The following is a 23255-nucleotide window of genomic DNA, read 5'->3' as shown; positions in this document are numbered from 1 at the left end:
GAAGAATGTAGGTAGGTGGATAGCTTGATTTAAAGATACCCTGGAGACCACCTTTGGCATAAAAGTAGGATTAGTTCTCATGGACACACTATCTTGATGGAAGATCAGGAAGGGCTGTACTGCCATTAATGCCTGTAGCTCAGATACCCTTCTTGCTGAAGTGATTGCAAGCAGGAAAGCAGTTTTCCATGATAAGTACTGTAATTCTGCTGTTGCTGCTGGCTCGAAAGGAAGGAGTGTCAACTTTTCTAGCACAAAGTTCAAGTCCCATGCTGGCAATGGTGGCTTCCTAGGTGGCTTTACATTTTTAATCCCTCTCAGAAACTGCCTGAGCAGAGGATGTGAGAAGACTGGAGGATCCAAGTTGTATTCTGCTGAAATAGCTGATGCATGAATCTTAATGGAAGAATAGGACAGGCCGTTGTGGAAGAGCTCTGCCAAGTATTCCAGGATGTTAGCTATGTTTACCAATGACACATTCTCTCCTTTTGCAGTACTCCAAATGAGATATCTTTTCCATTTTGCTGAATAATTTTTTCTTGCTGAGGGTCTGCGAGCCTCCAAGATAATGTCTTTAACCCTTTGAGATAAATCTGGGTTATTTGGTCTTATGCAATGTTCCAGGCAGCCAGCTGCAGTGTTTTTAGGTTTGGATGCAGGGTTTTGAAGTTGTTCTGTGTTAACAGCAAGGGAACTAGGGGCAGAGGCCATATTTGTTCCCGAGACATGCTCCTCAGTAATGGGTACCAATGTTGCCTTGGCCAGACTGGAGCTATCAGGATGATCCTTGGACGGTCTTCTTTGATCTTCAATAGCACCTTGTGCATCAAAGGAAGAGGTGGGAATGCATATGCTGTCAGGTTTTTCCAACTGAAAGATAGGGAGTCCACTTTCCAAGCAAGTGGGTGGTACGTCCTTGTGCAGAATTTTTTCAGTTGGTGATTGTGTGGGGATGCAAATAAGTCTATTTCTGGTAGTCCCCATTTCCCAGTAATGGTTTTGAAGATGTCCGGATGCAGCATCCATTCGTGGGCATCCGTGGAAGTTCTGCTTAGGATGTCTGCTAGTATATTTTCTTTTCCTGGCACAGAAATTGCTTGAAGCTGAATGTTGAAGCTCAGTGCCACATTCCAGAGGTCCATTGCCATCCGGCATAGAGGGTATGAATGTGTGCCTCCCTGTTTGTTGATGTACCACATAACTGTGGTGTTGTCCATCCTTATCAGCAGTTGACCCTGTCGAAGAAATGGTCTGAATGCCTGAATTGCCAGTTTTACTGCCAGCATTTCCTTTTGATTTATGTGCAGGTGCAGCTGGTCGAGTCCATAAGCCTTGAATGCACTTGTCCAGCATGTGCGCCCCCCAACCGAGGTCTGAGGCGTCTGTTGTGATGGTCTGGCTTGGTTGAGTGCTGTGGAAGGGCAGTCCCTTGTTTGATTGACAGGCCTGAGCCCACCATTGGAATTCTTGTTTCAGGCATGGAATTATTGGAATTTGGGTTTCTAGGCTGTGCTTGTGCTGAGACCATAAATTCCTTAGGTACCACTGTAACTTCCTCATATGTAGTCTGGCATGTGGAATCAATATTATGCAGGATGCCATGTAACCGAGAGCTTGCAGGACTTTTCTTGCTGTTAGCTGGTTCTGCTTTGTTAATGCCATGAAGTAGAAAGGAGATGCTCCTGTTTTCTACTGTCAGGAATGCCATTTGTTTTGTTGTGTCCAAATCTGCACCCAAGAAGGTTATCCTTTGGGATGGTATCAGCCTTGACTTTTTATATTGACTGTGTATCCCAGGGCTTGTAGTAGATGAATGACCCTTTTCCAAATCTTTTGTTAATTTTTTTTTTGTCCGCTTGTAACAGGCAGTCGTCCAGGTAAGGATAAATTTGAATTCCCTGAAGCCTGCAATGAGCAATTACTGATGCCAGGCATTTCGTGAATACTCTGGGCAGTAGATAAGCCAAAGGGCAATGCTGAGAATTGATAATGCTCTGACCCTGCAAGAAATCTGAGGTATCTTCTGCAATTTGGTCGTATGGGGACGTGCAGGTATGCCTCCTTGAGATCTAGAGTTACCAGCCAAGACTCCTTGCCCAGCATGGGAAGAAGCTGCTGTAGGGTCAGCATTTTGAATTTTGGAACAATGAGGTATGTGTTTAAAGCGGACAGGTCGAGAATAGGTCTCCATTGGTTTTCTTTTCTTGGTACCAGGAAGAGTCTGGAGTAAAATCCTTGTCCTTGTTCCATAGATGGTACCCTTTCTATAGCTCTCATCCTTAGTAAGTGAGTTATTTGTTCTAGAGCTTCTGTCTTCTGATTTGGAGGTAGGTTTGGCATTCCTCTCTTCCTTGGTAGAGTATGGAAGTGAAACCTGTAACCTTGGTCTATTGTCTGCAAAATCCATTTGTCTCCTGTGATGTAATGCCAGTTTACTGAAAATAAGGCTAGCTTCCCGCCTAAGGGTGCTTCTAGTTGTTCCCTGGTAGGCGGTGCCAGAGCCAAGTCACTGTGATTGTCCTGTGGAAGTGGTGGTGGCTGGATCTGTGGCTGTACCTCGCTGGTTGTTAGCCTGCCACTGGCGTCCCCTGTAGGCACCTCTGGATTGACCCCTGCCTCTTGAGCGCCTATTCCTGCCTCTCGGAGGTCTGGAGGTGTCTGGAAAGTACCAATTCTTGGAAGGCCAGTTCCTGCTAAACCTTGGAGGCTGGACCTGCAAGAAATCCTTGACTGTCTGGACAGATTTTGCTTTGTCTTCCACCTTCTTCAGCACCTGCTGCGCAGGGGAGCCAAACAAATTGAGCTTATCCATGGGAGCATCTAGGAGCTTTGATTTAACATGGTCTGGTAAGGACTGCTCTTTCAACCATGCATGTCTTCTGATCACTGTGCCAGTCATGGCTGATCTAAAGGAAGCCTCCAGTGCATCATAGCCGCATTTTAAGGAATGATTACTGACCTGCTGAATGTTATGTACCATTTCCTGTACAGATTTTGTCTAATGGTTCATCCGAGGACAGTTTTTTAGTTAATTGGTCTAACATAAATTCCTGATACTGAATCATGTGGAATTGACAGTTCAAGGCCCTAGCTGAAAGAGTAGCAGAAGTGTAAACTTTTTACCTCATCTCTCTAAGGCCCTAGATTCCCTTTCAGAGGGAGGGTTTTGGTAGAAGAAGCTGCTACAGCCTTGGGTCCCTGGGAGATAGTTTGGGGTCTGCAAAGGGCCTTATACAAATGATAATGTGTGTCCGGAACCCTGTAGTACCTATCGGGCTTAGCAGGGGCGGAGGAAGAGAATCAGGAGCAGTACAAGCATCATTAAAAGCATCATCCACAACAGTAAGTACTGGAGGAATGGCTAAAGGCCTATGCTGTGGCAAATGCAAAAGGTTCTAAGCCTTTTCCTAGAGTCTGAAAAATCCTGGCCCTGCCATTGAAATTGTTCCCTCATAGCATGCAAGGTTTCCCCAAAAGAAAATTCCTCAGGCGGAGAGGCAGAAGGAATGGAGTCTTCTGCATCAGAGTCCTCATAAGGAGAAAAGGGGCCCTCTGGAGGGTTTGAATTATCTGACTCATCAGAGGAGCCATCTGAAGAAACTGGCTCAGGGGGCTCTACTCTAGTCCTCTTCTCTGGAGGTGGGTGAGAGGCCCTGTCTTGAAGTGGTTGGGATCCCCGGATCAAAGAAATGAGATCCTCTGCTAGACTAAGCATTTGTGAACTGGAACTAGGCCTGTGAGAGGGGGTCTTAGCAGGCACAGATTTGGTAGTTTTTGCTGCTTTAGCCCTGGCAAAGGCCTTAATAGACATGGATGCAGGAGGCCTAGCAGCTCCACTTGCAGGGGTAGAAATATACAAAGGGATAGTATCAGATAAATCCTGCGAACCTGCAAGAGCAGGTGGGATTTCAGTAGCAGATTCAGCCAGGCTGGATGAGGCCTCAGTAAGTGGTAAGCTTTCGGCCGAAGGAAGAACCGTGGACTCGGTTTCAGCCGAAACCGAGACACTCACGGTTGGCTTAACCGCGGTTTCGGCCGAAACCGCGGACCGTGAGTGTCGGTCCTTTTCCTTGTGTTTTTTAGAAATTTGCGTAGTCGGAGTATCCGACGGCATAATGTAAGCAAAATCGGAGCCGAAAAACTCTTCAGCAAATTCCGACCGACGTCTAAGCGTCCATCGGTTGAAAGAAGCACAGGCTAGACAAGCTGCTACGTCGTGGTCTGGGCCTAAACAAGGTAAGCAGTAAGAGTGGAAATCTTTATGAGGTATTTGTTTCCCACAAGTTAAACAGTTATTCACTTTTTCTGACATCGGCTGAGGCAAGAAAGAGTCCCCAACGGGTGCTTAGCTTTAGAAGTCTTCGGTACTTGTAGTAGTAATCTCTGGTTCTGACCGACCAGCACTTGCGAACAGCTTCTGCTTCGGGCGCCACGCGGCAAGAAAGACTGAGGAAAATGGCGTCGGCTGATGCCTTTATACCCGAAGAAGTGCAGCTATGACATCGGGTGAAGTGTGACACCAGCCAAGGCCAGACCCAGACTTTGGAATCCGGCCGACCGAAGGGCTGCATGACGACAGGACAACCCATTTGTAAGGACTGCAGATGCATCCTTGAAGGACATCCAGGTCTACCCTCTGTAAAATAACCACCCACTCTCACCCTTCCATAACTTCGGGCTTAATCGATAAAGTTTCTCATTTTCTGAATTTACAGGTCATCATCACACCTCAAAATCTGGGGAGGCTATACAACACAGTGCGTTGTGAAATATGGGAAGAATGTCTGGGAGCCTGGGAAGTTCTACTTGCTTAGCAGTTGTAATGTGTACTGGGCCATACTCTTGATGTTTACTGAGGATGGACTGCTCTTCCAGTTTTAATATTATGAATTACTATAAAGCATTTCTTTCTATTGTTTACAAGTATACAAAAATGAAAAAGTGCAAAACTGCTGCACATAACACAAATGTTGTTTGTCTTTCATTTTTTCCTGGTTAGGGGTCGCTACAGTGGAACTCCGGTCAGCTAATGATTGGCAGTTGGTTTTTATGGTGTCAAGTTGCCAGCCCGACACCCAACCTTCAATGAAGGCACGCCCATTCAACGCATGTCTTTCGAACACCCACTCAACCGCGGGGAGGACATGCAGACTCCACAGAGAAGGCACTCTCAACCCAAGCCGAGAATCGAACAGGAGAACCTCTTGCTGTGAGGCAACAACGCTACCGCTGCACCACCGTGGACGTCTCTTGCACATGACACAAATACTAATGCAAATTAGTGTGCTAGGAAAATGCTGTTGCTGCTGCTGCTGTGAAAAAAAAGGACCGATGCCCATTCTGTGATGTAGCACTAACATGAATTAACTCTTCAAAATGGTATTAATCTTACAGCTGCTTAGCTGCAAACTTTTTTAAAGCTTTCCAAAAAATGAACACATGTACTGTGCACTGTAACAGACTGCCTCACAGAATAGTACAGGCATACCACTCGACTGTACAAATTTTTACAGAATATCCAGATTTTTGCCTAATATTTTTGGTTTCTTCCTCAAAACATTTGTGGTTTTCTGGTAAATCATTGAGGACTGCAGTCACTAAATAGGGATAGACATTTAGTTTTCAGACTTCTCATCCTTCAGAAAATACAAAGCTTGTTATTCTATCAACTTTCAAAGTTTATATGAGCAATATTTAAAACGAGTACTTGATTTAGGACCTTTGTCCTCCATTTCTGCCTTTGTCCAGAAATCTTGCTTCAAGAAGATGAAAGATGTGTGCAGGTAAATGTATACCTTACATAAAGTGCTAAGTAAATAGGAAAGTAAAATACCTTCACAAAGGTGCCTAAAAAACTCCTGTCCCAATTCAGTTAGCGATGACTGTTCACTCCCTGTAGACTCTTCAGACAGCAGAGACTGGTCTGAGCCAGAGGATAAAGAACAACAGTTCTGAAGTAACTTTAAAAGTACAGTTTGTGCTTGGATGCATTCTTCTCTTGCACTAAAGACAAGAAGAGAAATCATCTTCAATTGATCTACAACCACAGTTTGAAAAAAACAGGATAGTGCAAATTTTCAGGCAGTCTTAGTAAACAGTGGCAATAATCCTTTTTACAGGCAAGAAACAATGGCTAGGACTTTTATTAAAAGTCTTTACATCCAATACTCTACTCACCTCGACAGCTAGCACAAGCTAGTAAGAAAACAAATTAATAACACTAGAGCCTTGTTTCCCTTCTGCAACGGTCTCAACTGTTTTTGGTTATGTAACCCAAAGTGGATCACAGTCTGCAACTTTCATAGCTTTATCAGCATTCAAGCTCTCCCTCCCCAAAATACTAGGTCGTCTCAAAACAGATGGGTTTTCCCATAGCAAAGGGGAACCCAGAAAAGAGAGTTTGAGCCTCAGGCAAGGTTCAGTACATTCATCCAAAACAAACACAATAGGAAGAAAGTAGGATTTGTGAAACAGGCAGAGAGGGACAGCTTGGATTTAGTTTTATGGTAAGCACACAACTTTCATATCCTATGCTGTCCCCTCCATCTCTTGACTTTTTGAGGCAGATTCTCCAGCTACTATAATTCCTGGGCAGTACCATAGAAGGATGCCCTTGAATATGGTGCAACCAAAGGCTGCTCTGAATCTAGAAGCAAGATCCAGTTTATAATGTTGGACAAAGGTGTGTGCACTGTAGACTGTTTTGCTGCTGTTGCAAAGATATCATCCACAGCTGAATATCTGAATACGGCAGCAGAAGTAGAACTAGACCTGGTGGAATGTGCTTCTGGTTTGGCTGAAAGAGATGAGCCCTTTGAGTTGTAGACTACGGTAATACAACCCCAACAACCATCTAGATAAGGTTACTTTGCAAACTTTAGACCCCGATTTGACTTTAGAAAAGGGAACAAAGAGTGGCACATCTCTTTGCTTGATATAAATGAAACCTCACTTGATGACAGACATCCACGGTATGCAAAATGCATTCTCCTTTCTTAACGTGACTATGGAAAACAGCAGACAAATTGTATGGACTGACTGAAGGCAGAGACCATAGCTACTTCAGATACAAAGGTAGGGTTACATTTAAAGGACAACAACGGGATATTAAAGCAGATAGCTCAACCTGCTGTCTCTTTTAGTCCCCATTGTTTGATACAGCCACAAAAAATCATCACTGCAGCTTTAAAAAGTAATGCAGTCAACTGTTTTACCTCTCAGGCTTCCTACCTTTCCGTACTGTTTTACTTTCACTTTGCAAAACAAGTTGGAAAACCCCTAGCTGGCTCTTAAATGATGATGTCACATCTGCCAGAGCTCTTGCTGTAGTTAGCCAGATGTTTTCTCCCCCAAAGTGATGTAAGCGCTACCTGATTTGCATGCTCTATAAAAGAGCCAGTGAACCTCCCAAATTGTGATGTCAGAGCTGCCTTGCCCAGCCCACTCGTAACCTAATAAAACCAGGTATATGTTGCGTGGAACTCCTTTTCTGCGTAAGTGCACCCTATCGACTGCATTTATCTGAGGGATTTGAGAAAAGTTTGCATTGCCTGCATCTTCTCCAGCTTTTTGTTACTTCATTGATAAGTTAAGTCTTCCAAGTGAATACAAAATTTAATTCTACACAGTGCCCTTTAGTTCTATGCATTCCTAGTCTTGATATTTTGCGCTCCCAAGTTTTTCAGTGCACATTCTTAGAGTTTATGCTTTTAGTTTGTGAGGGTGCCCCGTGCTTCACTATTGAATGCTGCTGCCAAGTTTCTTGCTTAGCCTATTTCTTTTGTATTTATTGCTGCTGCTGCAAGGTTATATTGATGGGCTGGATATTTGTTACCACTGCTGCTCGGTTCTGTTTTGTATCTAATGCTGTCACCTTTAACTCACAAATCAGCACCTGTATGTGTGTGCGCATGCTGCCTTTTGGTTTCCCACCTCCCATGCCACTGGCATTTTGCTGATTCGAAAGTATTACTGCCATTTTTTTGTGCTGGTTACTCATCATTAAAGTAAGCAATGTGTTTTTTTTCTGCAAGTGTATTTTTTTTTTATCTAATATACAGTGTGCTGCCCATTACATCAAAGCTGGAGTTCAGGCATTCTGTTTGAGGGTGCCACGTGTTTCACTAGTGTACGCTGCTGCAGAGTTTCAAGAGTAGCCCAGTTCTTTTGTACCCAATATCAATTTTCTGAAAAGCCCTACTGATGTGACAAAGCACAGCGAGGAAGTACAGGCAAAAGTATAGCAACAGCTGCATAATTTTAAAATGACCATGCACAGACATTGATTGCATCTTTTTACATACGAAGCAGATGTCTGTCACAAATAATAGAGAACACTACATAAGATCTCATGAAGTATGAGAGACTGTAATTTTCTTAAATTACCACTTAAAAAAACATGCAACTGCTGACATGCAAGTCTGTGAAATATATCTTTTTTATAGTCTATCATTTGTTAGCTATTTAACCACAGTGCAAGGAAAAAACTGGGAGTTTGGTTAGCAAAGAAGTGATTTTTCCCAGTGCTATAGAGCTTGAATCTAAATCTGACAGGAAGAGTGCAACAAAAAAGTGTCCCACTGTAAGGAAGAAAAGGATGCGAGAAGCAAACAGTACAATAGTCTGGTCACCTGATGTGAGCTGTCCATCACATGCAGATTATGGGTCAAACTACCATTAGCTCTTTGACAGCTAGGGAAAATAGGTGTAAAAGGGGAGGGGTCTTAACTTGAAGAACTAGATTTCTTTCATCAAGCCTGAATTCAAGTTAGCATTTCTAAGAAGGAACAGCAATAAAATGCACTTTTCAGTTCTGTTCTGTAGCATTTGCACTGTTTGGGTTTGAAGTAGTCATTGAAAAAGGATAAAATGTTAACCAAAACTAGGTGTCTACAACACAACAGTGAATGCCTGTAAATAAGTGCAGTGACAGGAGCTCTAGGGAAATAGTGGCAGATATGATGCAATTTTTTTGAGACGAACAATGCATAGTGGGATACATAGAGGCAGACTAAACTTTTGGAATTCCTTAAATATGCCAGACCCCATGTGACCAGACTCAGAAATTACGTATAAAAATATCTAAAAACCTGTAAATAGTCCCAGAATGGTGTTAAAATGTAAGAAACACCAAACCATGATGAAATAAACATGTTTTTTTAATCTGAGGGCACGGTTGTCCTTTAACAGTTAACCTGTCTTTGTGAAAGATCAAATAAGGATGTTTGGAAGACAAGGCCTTCAATTCAGAAATTCATCTAGCAGAAGTTATAGCCACCATAAATAAAGTATTCCAAGAAATAAAGCAGGTCAGCAGAAGAAGCAAGCCTGAAGGGGGAGTTGTGTAAGGGCTTGCAGCACCAGCTTATGTTGTAGAGGATGAGCTGAATCCTTAAGTGGAGGTTTCAAACGTGGGCTATCCTTACTAAAAGCTTTTGAAATCTCAGTCTCTATCCTTTTCCTTATTTCTAGCCTTGTCTTTGCCTTTTTCTTTATCTGTAAGCTTTGACTCATACTCCTCAGCACCTTTGGGTTGCTGAGTAGTCAAAGATGAAGAAAAAGGTGAAGAGCCATCTGAATCCCCTGGTGAACTGGGGATAAAGCCTCTTAAAACCAACTTGTTTTCCTATGAAGTAGGGTCAGTTGGCTGACTGTTGCATGATGCATCCAAGTGTTCAGGAAAAGGACAAATTACTCATTCAGTGAGGATCTTGAGGGGGAATTCTGTCTCCACACATTAGGTGGTACTTAAAACCTTATCCATGGTAATAATAAAAGGCACAATGGACAAAGCCTGTACATAAAACAAGAGACAGAATACATGCTAAACTTGTAGGGGGAAAAAAAAAACTTACCAAGAACATCTCAGAGAAAACTAAGCAATAATAAATCACAAAAGAAAAAAGAAACAGAATACCCACAGGAAAATAACTTTCACTTATCTGAAACAAGTGCTTAAGTGGAGAGTTGGAGAATCGTATCAGTCCTGTTACAGCAGCAAACAAGATCTGTGGAGTATCTTAGTGCATAGTACTACTGGAGAGGGAGAGTCTGAGCATTGGAGAAGCTCTGAAAGTTCCCAACTCAGACTGGCCTTAAGATGGATAATCCAAATTACTGAGATGGACACAGGGGACAACACAGCTTCTCACTTTAATAAATCATCCTAAGAACAGTACATGGGCAGTGTAATATCTCAATGTACTACACACTGTGGCTCCTGCTTCAGAGGCTAATGGCCAACTTTGCTCACTAGTAAGGCAAAAACAAAAGGTATTTAACAATGCTTATGCCACACAGTCCTTCAGCAGGCTTACACAGTACTTCTAAAATATAATGTTTCTAACACAAATACATGTCTTGTTACAGAGGCTGAATCATTCAGAGTAAAGTACAGTTTTGTACCTACCATAAATGTAGATGTTCGAAGATCCACATTGCTGCAGTCCTAACACTTGGGTAGTCCGGAATATCAGATACAAATGCGCATGACCAACATCATATCCTCAGTCTTTTCTTGCCCCAGATGTCAGAAGACCCTAAAAAGAAAGGTCAAAACCCATAGACAACTAAACAACCAACCAGCCTAACACCAAAAATATGTACAATATATACAATATATACAATTATACAATTATACAGATGGATAACCCCTCAAACTACAGCAATGTGGATCTTGAACATCTACATTTATGGTAGGTACAAAACTGTACTATGTTCTTCATCTCACATTGCTGCAGTCCTAACACTTGGGTAGAATCCCAAAGCAGAGGTAAGGGAGGATGGCTAAACTATAATGAAGCAGGAGCTGCCAAAATGCCCTGCAACACAGCAGTGGCAAAACCAGCCCTGGATTTAGAGTACAGTGGAAGGTGGTAATGCCTAGAGAAGGTATGCACTGAACTCCAAGTGGCTGCCTCCAAAATATCCTTAGTAGCCACCCCTCAAAAAGCTGTTGAAGTGGCAGTAGCCCTAGTGGAATGAGGCCTAATCCCAGCTGGAATCTCTTTGCCATGATGGGAATAACAGAAAGCAATGCAAAATCCAATCCACTTAGAAATAGTTTGTTTTTGCCCTGAGCACAAAGCAAAAGAAACTAATAACTGCTGAGATTGTCTGAACCCTTTAGTTCTGTCCAAATAATATCGCAACTGCCTGTGTACATCTAAAGTGTGCAAAATCTTTTCCCCTTTAGTTTGGCATAAAAGTAGGCAAATGAATAGTTTGGTTTAAAGCCACACTAGAAACCACTTTAGGCATAAAGGAAGGATTATCCTTATGGAAAATTAAGAAAGGCTCAACTGCCATAAGGGCCTGCAATTCAGAAACCCTTCTTGCAGAGGTAATGGCCAACAGAAAAGCAGTCTTCCATGACAAATATTTCAACTCAGCAGAAGCTGCAGGCTCAAAAGGTTGTAGAGTGAGTTTCTCCAACACAAAATTGAGATCCCAAGCAGGAGTAGGAGCCCTGGTCTTATATTCTTTGCCCTCTAAGAAATTGCTTGAACAAAGGATGAGAAAACAATGGTGGGTCACAGTCGTAGTGAGCTGAAATTGCTGCAGCATGAATCTTAATAGAAGAGAAGGACAAACCTTTGTCCAATAACTCAGTAAGATATTGAAGAGCCACACTTAAATCAGGCTCAGAAACATCCAAATCCTTAGCTGCACTCCAAATAAAAATCTTCCATTTATCACACTTTCCTTGTACTAGGCCTTCTAGCTTCCAAAATCACATTCAAAACTTGCTGTGGAAGTTGAGACCCTCTATGGTTTAAAACAGAATATGCCATGCTGTAAGGTGAAGAGAGTGAAGTTTGACATTGAGCAAATGACTGTACTCCTGGGACAACAGATGTGGAATCAAAGGCAAAGGCTATGGAGGCTTCTGTACTAGACTTCTCAGTAATGGGTACCAGTGCTGTCGAGGCCAATCTGGAGCTATCAAAATCATCCTTGGCTTGTCCTGTCTGGCCTTTAGAAGTACCTTTGGGAGGAGAGGCAGAGGTGGAAAGGCATACACATGAAGATTTTTCCAACTGAAAGAAAGAGCATCCACTTTCCAAGCTGTGGGATGAAACCGCTTTGTGCAAAACTTTGGCAGCTGGTGGTTTAGTGGAGAAGCGAACAGATCTATGTCTGGAGTTCCCAGGACACTGTCAATTTCTGAAATACATGAAGATCCAGTTTCCACGTGGGGATCCATGATTTGTCTGCTTAACACATCTGCTAAGGAGTTCTGTGCTCGGCAGAAACCTAAGACTTAGTTGTAAACTGAGAGCAGTCTCCCACAAAATCATTGCTTGCCTGCATAGAGGATAAGAATGTGTTCCCCTTGCTTGTTGATGTACCACATGACAGTTGTGTTGTCTGTTAGAATCAACACCTGCCCTGGAAGAAGTAAATCCTTGAAAGCTATTAATGCAAACTGGACTGCTAACATCTCCTTCAAGTTGATATGTAGATGCTGTAGTCTGACAGGCCACTTGTCTTGTATCCACTTTCCGTTAGATGAGCTCCCCAAGCTTTGTCTGAGGCATCTGTCGTTAAAATTTGACTCACAGAGTCCCTTGTTTAGGTGACATTCCTGAGCCCACCACAAAAATTCTTTTGAATGCAAGGTATTATTTGAATGACAGTGTCCAGATGCTGGCAGTGCTGTGTCCATACATTTTGAGATACCATTGCAACTTCCTCATATGCAGTTTGGCATTGGGAAGCACCAGAATACAAGATGCCATGAACCCTAAGGCTTGAAGGACTGTCCTTGCAGTCAGCCCGGATTGAAGAGATAGATGATGGAAGTAAAGGGAAAGATTCTTTTGTTTGTCCGGGTTAGAAAGGCCATCTGGGATGCTGTATTCAGTCTTACACCCAGAAAGCACATGTCTTGAGAGGGTACTAGACTGGACTTTATTTCGCTCACAGAATACCCCATCTTAGCACTGCTATCACAAAGAAGCTCGTCCCTTCCTTGAGCCAGAATCAGGCAATCCAAATAAGGATAGATTTGTATTCCTTTTAGCCTGAAGAAAGCTATCACTGGAGCCAGAACTAAATACTCTGTAGATAAGCCAAAGGGCAATGCAGAGAACTGATAGTGAGAAGTCCCAGTCAGATATTTCTTGCAACTTAGCCTGATAGGAACATGAAGGTAAGCCTCCTTGAGATCCAAAGTTACCATCCAGTGATCCTTGCCCAGTAGAGGTAAAAGCTGTTGTAACGTCAACATTTTGAACTTGGGAATGTCCAGATAAGTGTTGAGGATAGATAAATCCAAAATTGGTCTCCACGTGTTCCCCTTTTGGCACAAGGAACAGGCGGAATAAAATCCTTTTCTGGCATAGGAACCTGTATGGCCCCTATTTGGAGTAACAGAGAAATTTGCTTGTGAGCCTCTATTCTTTGTTGAGGAGGAATGTCTGGCATGCCTTTGAAAGGAGGCAAGGTATGGAAATAAAACCTGTAACCGTGATGTATGATATCCAGTACCCATCTGTCTTGGGTAATCAAACTCCAATTTTCTTTGAAAAGTGCCAACCTTCCTCCCAAAGGTGCTGCCAGGCGAGAAGGTTCTGGCAGCTGAAAAGGTAGGTCATTGGGTCTGTTTACGAAAGGACTGACCCCTGCCCTCACAAGACTGTGCAGGAGAACTCCTGTTCTAGGCCTGAAAGATCCCTGACCTCTGCCCCTGCCACGTCTAGATCTACCCCTAGACTGGGAATCATAAGAAGGATCCACCCTTTAGTAGGCCAATTTCTACTAAACTTTGGAGGCTGAACCTGCAAAATTTAACAGTCTGCATAGACTTAGCCTTGTCTTCCATTTTCTTTAAAACTGCCTCAACAGGAGAACCAAACAAGACATCAGATTGCAAGGGGCATCCAAAACCCTAGTTTTAACATGGTCAGATAAATTTTGATCCCTCAGCCAGGCATGCCTGCGAAGAACTGACCCAGTGGCAGCCACCCTAGACGAGGCCTGAACAGCATCAAACCACACTGCAAAGAATGCTTACCCACCTGTTCAGAAACATGCACTAAATCTTGTAACTTTACAATCAATACCTTCCGCCAGAGCATCAACCTTAGATTTCAACTGTGAAAGGAGATAATTTTGATATTTCAACATGTGAAACTGACAATTCAAAGCTCTCATGGCTAGAGTGGAAGAAGTATAAACTTTCTTCCCACCTATCCAAGGCCCTGGCCTCTTTATCTGCGAACTGGATTCTTGACAACAGAAGCCTTAACACCCTTAGGCCCCTGGCTAACAGTTTCTGGGTCTGCCGATACTTATGAGCTTCAGGCACCCTGTAATACCTATCTGGTTTAAGAGCAGGAGGCAAAGAATCAGGATTAAGAAGCCTCTGCAAACACATCTTCCACCACATTCAGAACAGGAGGTATAGCTAAAGGCCTATGCTGGGGTAAAACAAAAATTCCCTAAGCCTTTTCCTGAATCAGAGAAATCCTGACCTTCCCATTTAAAATGCTCTCTCATGGAGTGAAGGGTCTCTGAAAAGAAAAATCCTCAGGAGGAGAAGCAGAAGGAGTAGAATCATCCACATCAGAATCAGAATAATGAGAATACTCCTGCAAGTCTTCAAAGACTCAGACACATCCGAAGCCTGCTCATAATCCCCAACACAGGTTCCATCCTAGGCCTCTTATCAGGAGGGCCTCTAATCAAAGTAATTAAATCTTCTGCCATTTTAAGCATGTGCTTCTTGGGCACTGAACCTGAAGAACTAGGAGACACCCACAGAAGCAAAACTAGACCTGCCTCTAGGAGAAGCCTTGGAAGCAGAAAGAGGGGCCTAGACACCTTAGGAAGGGGAGTACAGTTACCTGAGAAGCCCACAGCCTGACCTGCCTCCTGGGAGGCCACATCCTGTAAAACACAGTTTCTCCCTGGGACTCGAACCACCGGTTCCACTGAACCTAGGTTTAACTGCCTTGTCCTTGCGCTTCCGCTTCCCAAAGACCAACCTGGCACAATCCATTATTGAACCTAGCACAAAGCGACACCCAACAACGTGCTCAGGTCCCAAACAAGGTATACACAAATTATGGTAATCCATCTGTTTCCCCAAGAAATACAGTTATTCACTTTTTCTGACATCCGGTAAACCACTGAGGCAAGAAAAACAAAATATTCCAACGGGGGTACTTAACCAACTCTGACAAAAATTTCACTGCTTCTGCATCGGACCATGCGGCAAAAAGACTGAGGATATGACGTCGGTCATGCGCATTTGTACCCTGACGTTCTGATGTCAGTCAAATGCGCCTTGACCGACGTCAGCCTTATACTCTGATATTCGGGCCGACCGAGGGACAGCGGACTACCCAAGTGTTAGGACTGCAGCAATGTGAGATGAAGAACATCAGACTTTTTCAGCAAGTGTAAAATCTTATGGATCACTAGAATTGTTATGGGTACACTGACTATTTTTCAACTACCACTTCAGTGAAGAACATTTTGCCAGCAAATAACCAAATTCTCTGAATGGGAAATTCACGGACAGCTGATAAACCAGTACTTCAAATGAATATAACAGTAGCAGGTTATGAGGTACAGCCCCCACTATGGAGATGCAGGGAGTGTTGCTCACTGTATAAAATGCTTTTTATTTTTATTGACCATTGCTTCAAACAGTAGGTCAAATATGTTGTGTCACTCTATACTTGCTGGCACACACTCTTATCTGGAAAAGAAACCTTTCAAAGTGGATACATATGTCTTGCATCACTCTAAACTTCCATTGAGTTTTAACTGGTAAGAGATGAGAATTCTCAAAGGCCAGAACCAGTCACATACCAATATCTTTCACACACATCTGCTGTGATGTCAATGCTAAAGAGAAACAAAATAAGTGAGCAGCAACAAAACTACACCCACAGTGAACAACAAGTCGCACCTTAAAAAACAAACAATTACCTCCGCACTTCAGACGCAAAGTCTGATGCTAACCTACACATAATTAAGCTTGAATGAAAAGGCTCACTAAAGCTCTTTCATTACAACAAATACATTAACTTTATATAAGCTGATTTAGAAGAGGACTCTACCTGAAGGGTCCCTATTTTTGGGAACATTCTTTGATTCACTGAGAATTCAGGATCTTTTTCAAGAAGGCAAGGATGCACAGACATACTGCATATGCTACACAAGCAGATCGTCCCACATATCCTTCAGTGAGCCTTCTGGCCAAAAGCAAGAACCTTCTTCCAAGAATGAAACAAAAATGAAGGTATGGTACCTCACCTCCTAAGAACATACAACACTACACAATTTTCTTGACTTAGGGGTTCAATCAGCCAGAAGACAGTGAGAGGGTGTTCTCAACTCATTAAAGAGTATACTCTCCTAGATCAGCTAACATAAGAATGGATTGGTTATACCTAACACAGAGGACAGTCTCCTTCCTGCAAGTCTTATAGTTGGGCTAAATTCTTAAGCACAAAGCTACCAGACTGACAAAAAACAATCTCAAAACAAAACTCTGAAGCCTGAATACTGGAAAATAATGTGGAAAATGGAGGCCCAACTCCCAAAACTACAGTAGAAAGATTATGCATGGAGAAAAAAAAAACAGCAGACCAAATGGTTATAGTGCAGAGTCTGCAATAAAAAAACATAATAAAAAGCACCAGAGACATCTACTGCTGTAGAAGAGCACAGATGACGGCAGCATGATCCAAGCAGGTGGAGCTAACTAATGGTAGAACAGAATTCAGTTGAAAACCCACCAAGTGGAATAACTGGAACTGCAAATCATTTTTCCTTAAGTGAGACAAGCCACTGAAGCATCTAAATAAACAAATGTAAATCATTTCAGGGAATGTGAGCAGGCAGCGCACATCGAAGAGATAAAGGGTCCTTTAGCCCCCTCTCAATTTCTGAACCCACAAGAAAAATGAAACTGGAAGAAGAATGGACTAATTAAGAAACAAAATAAAATTACATTCTATGAAGAAGGACCATGGCAAGAGAACTCAACTCCAGGACAGCTGAAAGGAGCTCTCAAACATCTAGAGACTAGAAGCTCTGGGAACATGCTCATCAAGGCAGAAACACAAGGAAAGTAGTTTAGCCCACAACAAGCAAGCAAATCTATCTTAGATGAAATGCAAATCCCCATAAGCCAAACAAGCATCACTCCTGAAAGAAATGCTCAACCTCACAGAATGGGGTCTTCAATCCTACCCACCACCAGGAAAGATGGGCAAGAAGATTGCCAAGGAATCACAGCCGATAAACCAAACCTCAAAATGATTAACTAGAATAAGAAAGTATTTATTTGTTAACTAGGACAGTAAGTCTGAGCTAGTGGCCTACTTTCAGAGGATACCCAAGAAGAAAAGCACCCCAAAAAAGTTAAAAATCCCAACGTTTACAAGTGAAAAAAGCACAACATACACATACTTCTGATGTATAGCCAAACTACAGGAAAGTCTCTAGGAATACATAGTATTCCTGTGGAAGTTTAGAAGCAAGAAGGGAAGAAAGTGATAAAGATCTGGAAGGTTTGCTTATTGGTATTGCAAAAAAAGTAGAAGCACCAGCATCCTGGAAAAAAAGCTGTGGTGGCTGTAATACTTAAAGATGGTAAAGACTAATCAGATCCACCTTCACATAGGCCCGTTTCAATTCTAAACCATAGTTATTATAAAGTGTTCAAGTCTACAATGGCTTTAAGAATATCAAAGGTGAAGCCAAAACTGGTAAGGTATGTATCCATGTGGTTTTGTGGATGGAAGGCAAACATTTGACATTAATAGAACAATGATGACCCAGAGGGAAGCAGAATGTAAGAAAACACCATTGCTGTTGGTGAGTCTTAATGCAGAGAAAGCATTCAACAGAGCAAACTGCAACTTTATGAGTGGGCAATGGAAGCAGTTCCATTCTCTGACAAAATAATAAGGTTAATTAGGAGGATACATCAGGGATCTTAGGCAAAAACTAAAGTTTGTCCGTGTTTTGGTATGTATGTGTGTGTGTGTGTGTGTGTGTGTGTGTGTGTGTGTGTGTGTGTGTGTGTGTGTAGGGGGTTGCATTCAGACAAGCTTTATTTGAACACAGGAACCATGCAAGCATGTCCTCTTTCCCCTTTGTTATATGCATTATATTAAAAATCATTGGCAAAGAAAACATGGCATTACCTGATCTGAAGGAGTATTTCAGAGCTTAACAGTTAAGGCTCCTATACATAGCACAAGCAGAAAGCTTTAATTCACAGTGGAAAGGGATGATAATGAAACTGGGGGGGGGGCTCAAGAAATAAGGAGAGACTGGGACTTTGAATGCAGATCCTTAAGGAAAATAACAATAACCATACATAATATTATATTCATAAAGTAGCAGAAAGTATTTTAAAAACTAGGCCAACACAAGAATGAAGAAAGGAGATACTGCCAATTGGGATGACTGCAATTAGGGGTAGAGAGAATAGTCAAGAGGTGGCAGGAATTTACTGGAGAAAATTGTCAAAGGAACCAAGGTAATTAGAGCAAACAGAATGGAAAGAGGGCAAGAATTTGTTTGGATTGCAGGCTAGAAATTGCCTCACCTGCCAAGGACTGATATTAGAGTATAAGTAAAGAGAAAGGAATAGGGGGATCCTACTTGAAAGACCAGCACTGGAAGAGCTTTTAGCAGAATCTAGAACAGAAGCTGCTTTTACAAAAGGAATAATTGTTAGGGAATGGACTGGGAAGACAAACTGGATAATATCTGTTCTAGAGCCTGGCAAATTCATTATTTTATTGGTTGCTTATCTGTTCCAGAGCCTGGTGAATTAATTTTATTGGTTGTAACGTGGTTCAGGTTTCTTTAATTCACCATGAAATAATGGGAGGATATATGTTTGTCTCCCATTTATGCAATAAAATCTAGATGATTTAAGATATTTACTTAAAAGTACTTGCATAGCTATTTTACACCCCAAGCAGACTTCAAAAAATGTTTCCTCAGGTAGACTGCAAATGTTAAAGGTGTGATGGGGAAGAAAGAGGTAATTGTGAACATATTTTTGTGTGTAATGGGTTGGGAGACTAAAAATTACCTGCAGTCTACTCTACCAGAAATACAGGGTAAGCAAATTAGTGGGACTAAGGAAATTGTCTTTTTGAGCTGTGATGCAGAATTGAAATTGCCTAGACACAGTAAGGTCTTGCAGTTTTTAATTCTGGCGGTTGCCAAAAAAGCAATCTATACCAACCGTACTACAAATAGTGAATATAGCAGCAGAGATAAAAAAAAGTAGAAATGCGATCTTTAGAAAAGGGTAGGAGTTAACTTTGTAAAAAAAAAGGGGGGAATTGTGGGTGCAACATATGGAGAATAATGTTTTGGATAAGGAGTGAGGTTTAAGGGAAGGCAGGAATTGCATGAGCTATGCAATGTTTGACTGACAATGACTCTGTAGATTATTATATGTGATGTACAATGTTTGCAATTGAAAATGTCGATATGGTTTGCTTTCATTTGCATAAATGCACTACTTCACGTCATATGTGATAACTCAATACAGATTTTTTTTGTTTAAAAAAAAAAAAAAAACTCATACACATACTTGTACAAATCAGCACATACCATGCTGCCTGATGTTCGAAGTGACTAGCTTCACAGCAACTTCCAGCATACTTGGCATCCACGCCACCAAAGCTTGAAAGGTCAAGAAAAATAAGTATGAAGCCAGGACCTGATGTGGAGATGGGAGTAGCCCAAGTAGAAAAAAGTATCACTGGAAAAAAGTATCACTGGCTGATACCAGGAAAGTTCTCTTGTTCCTCCATAGCAGTGACCACCTAAAATCTATGTCCAACTTTGCCAATTAAAAAAAGAAGCTATATACTTAACATAACATTCCATCTGAGCTGCTGATTTTTCATTGTTCTTCAACCTGTAGGTTCAGATCAGACATCAGATTCGGCTGAATACTAATGCTTAGGCATCCGAAAATCTGAGCTCCTCCCCTACCCATAATTCCATGCTCTCTCCTCATCCCCTCAAATCAAGTTTACTGCTCACAATCTATTTAGTGTTTACAACAAAAGGTTTTAAATATATGTCCTTGAGTTGTAGTGAAAAAAAGCACTTCAGGCGGTCAAACACATAAAGGGATATCCATATCCCTACCTGTCAAGTCTTAAAAATTTACAAGGGGGATGGAGGGAGGGATGAAAATTCAACAACTCCAATGGAACATTATGGTAAGTCCATAATATCTTTATCTGAAGTTGCTGTTTTTCTATTTGATCTTCAACCTGTGGGGCAGAGTCCCCAGCCAAAGAACTCTTGGGAGGCCCTCATGGAAGGATATTCCAGGGCAAAGCAGAATGAAAGGAGGCCCTGTTCTTGGAAATAATATCCAGTTTGTAATGAGAATTTATTTATTTACCATAAAGTTCCATCCAAGAGGTATTTCTACTACCAACTGGATACTAGTACCAGACCCTAATCTATATACCACCCCAAATCTCTTCCTGATTGCATTAGTGACTACTCCTATAAGAGTGCTTAGATGCACCTCTCTCTACCCTAAACCACACAGTTTTAAATAATGCAGGAGACTATCCAACTTTCACCCTGAAGTCTTTAATAACATTCTTTCCTCAATTAACTCCTAATCTACCTCTAGATCAAGCAGTGCAAAAATTCAACTCCACATTTCTAGACTTACTGAACTCCCTAGCTCTTCTCCGTACTATTAGAGTCAAATCTCTTAATTCTCCCTGGCTATCTCAGGCTACTCCCCTCTCTCACACACAAGAGAGATTATGCCTGGAAACTCTGGACTACATCAAAATCCCAAACTTACCTACTAACCTACAAGGAACTTCACAACCTTACCAAAAAGGCACATCAATAAAGACAAAAAAACTTTTACCAGGATTCCCTAACTTCACGCATTCATCGGCCCTGGGGCCTATACAAGCCCAGCCAAAAAGGTACCCTGGCTTTTACCACCCAAGAAAATTATTTTCCTGTGCCACTGATGTGCAGAGCTACAGAGGTGATCCCCGGGGTGAATTTCCTATTTCCCATCCAATCATCAAGATTTTTCTTGAAGAGTGCTAATGAGGAGCTTTGTTTGATATAGATAGGTAGTTTATTCCACAGTATGGGAAAGTCTCTGGGACAGAAATCTATCCCTCTGGTGTGTTCTGTTTATTGTGGTGACAAGGTCTAGGTCTCTAGAGCGTGTACACCCAAATAAGGGTATGAGTAGCAGCAGATGAGAGTTCCTATTGAAGTATTAGATATAACAAAACTGTATAACTGAATAGAAAACTGGAACACTGTTGTTGAACCAAAGTTGTTTAATAGTAACGCTTCCCAAAGGACATACGTTTTCGAGCTCCTTCCTCAGAACATACACACTAATAACTTGATACTGTATTTATACACCACATAAAATTGGATAATTGAATGATTTAATTTAATTAATAATCAATTACCCATAAGTTGGAAATAAACTTTAAAAACACATATAATATTGGTTAAACACTATAAATATTTAAAATTTATTGAAGTTTTAAAAATAAAATGTTAAAACCATGGAATAAAAATGTATATAAGGAATGCATAGAAAATTGTATTTGATACTTCAGAAATGGAATGAATAATGAAGTAAGTAATCCTTGTCACCATCTGGTGGTCAAACATAAAAATGACAATTTCACAACTCAGAGTGTGTAAATACCCTAACCGGGTGGAAGAAAATTCAGTATATCACAAGGAATTAATTCAGATATTTGATAATTGTGGAACAGAAATTGTCAAAGCAATTATAGCTGAGAACAATAGGGTCAGGGAACATTTATTTAACAAAATTATACAAGTTAACACAAAAATCACTAGTGATTTATTATATAATGTGGAATCAGAGAGGTCTATATATCATAGTATTTTCACAAATATTGAAAAGGATTGTTTTCAAAACATGAAAAGGAAGGCCTCTAAATTGGAGAGGGATATACAGGCTTACCAATTAGGGAATGCATACCCTAAACCCAAGCCACACAATTCCTTTCGGGGTGAACTATTGGCTAATCTTGATTCATCTAATATAAATGGTGATAATATTTCTAACCACAGTGAGAGAGAATTAAATGATGTGGATTTCCCTTTAGAATATGTACCCCCACTACGCAGGTCGAACAGGTTACGGAACCGTTCACCTGTACACTACAATCAGCATTACTACCAACCCAGGATGAATCGCAGGTTGTGATTCAGGGGGGTGAGGTGATTCAATAGAACGGGAATACATATGAATACAAACACTATAAGATTTTTAATTATAGTATCCTGAACATCACTACAGAACTCTTTGAATTATTTACAAAAGGCTTCAAGTTCATTCCTTTAAGAAAGACCAACATTTCTAGAGCCATAGTAGATCTTAAAATGTTTTTAAGAAAACAAAATTTAGATATCATGTTTGGTAACACTTCATCCAATCTTGTGAATTCACCTTATACTAACTCCGAGGTTCCTTTAAAGAAAAGGAGTATATACAATCCCCCCTTACATCCACAATTAAAGAATTTAGAGCGTGTAATGGAGAGAGAAATTAGAAACACTATTAGTTCCCATTATGTTTTTTCAAATCTATCTAATAATGAGCAGGAACTTTTATCCAACCTGAGGGGTAATAGAAACATTAGAATCATGCAACCCGATAAGGGAGGTGGGGCTGTTGTGATGGACTTAATTCTTTATGAATCTAAGATGAAACAGTGTCTATACAATGCTTCCAACTATTCAAAAGCCTCGCTAAATGAAATAAACATTTCCAAAAGCAAAATTAATATTATATTGAATGATTTATTACTCGAAGGTACCATTGATTTGGACACTTACAATTACCTTCACAACCAACATCCAAGGGTACCCTCAGTTTTTGGGATACCTAAGGTCCATAAGGACCCTCATGATCCACCTTTGCGGCTTATTGTGTCCTCCGAGGGTTCCATTACTACCCCTTTAGCTAAGTATGTTGATGTGAAATTAAAAGGTTTATCCAACCAGGGTACAACTGTTATTAAAGATTCTTGGGACTTTTTAAGACAGGTGAGGGCAAACCTTTTCTCCAAAGATATTATTTTTATTACCTTGGATGTAGTTGATCTTTATGGCAGCATACCTCATGACACTGGGTTGGCCTGGCTAGAGGAAAGTATATTGCACCATGGTGACCTGCGTGACGATACATTTAGGACTTGTATGGTTTTAATGGA

At 41.3% G+C, this 23255-nt stretch overlaps 1 protein-coding gene across 1 annotated transcript in view; it reads right to left on the bottom strand.

Moving 5' to 3' along the window:
• Nucleotides 1–23255, bottom strand: part of ZZEF1 (zinc finger ZZ-type and EF-hand domain containing 1) — a gene marked incomplete in the record, with an annotated part of 3903331 nt that overhangs the window by 3109476 nt on the left and 770600 nt on the right. Inside the window, 1 exon segment of the mRNA XM_044082903.1 lies at nt 5834–6003. Within this exon segment, the coding sequence (XP_043938838.1) occupies nt 5834–6003 (170 nt within the window).

Source organism: Protopterus annectens, chromosome 9.part0 (genome assembly GCF_019279795.1).
Source record: "Protopterus annectens isolate FY-2018-M chromosome 9.part0, PAN1.0, whole genome shotgun sequence".
NCBI classification, from domain to species: domain Eukaryota; kingdom Metazoa; phylum Chordata; order Ceratodontiformes; family Protopteridae; genus Protopterus; species Protopterus annectens.
The sequence above is the reverse complement of the archived record's forward strand: the minus strand, read 5'-3'. Positions and strand labels throughout refer to the sequence as shown.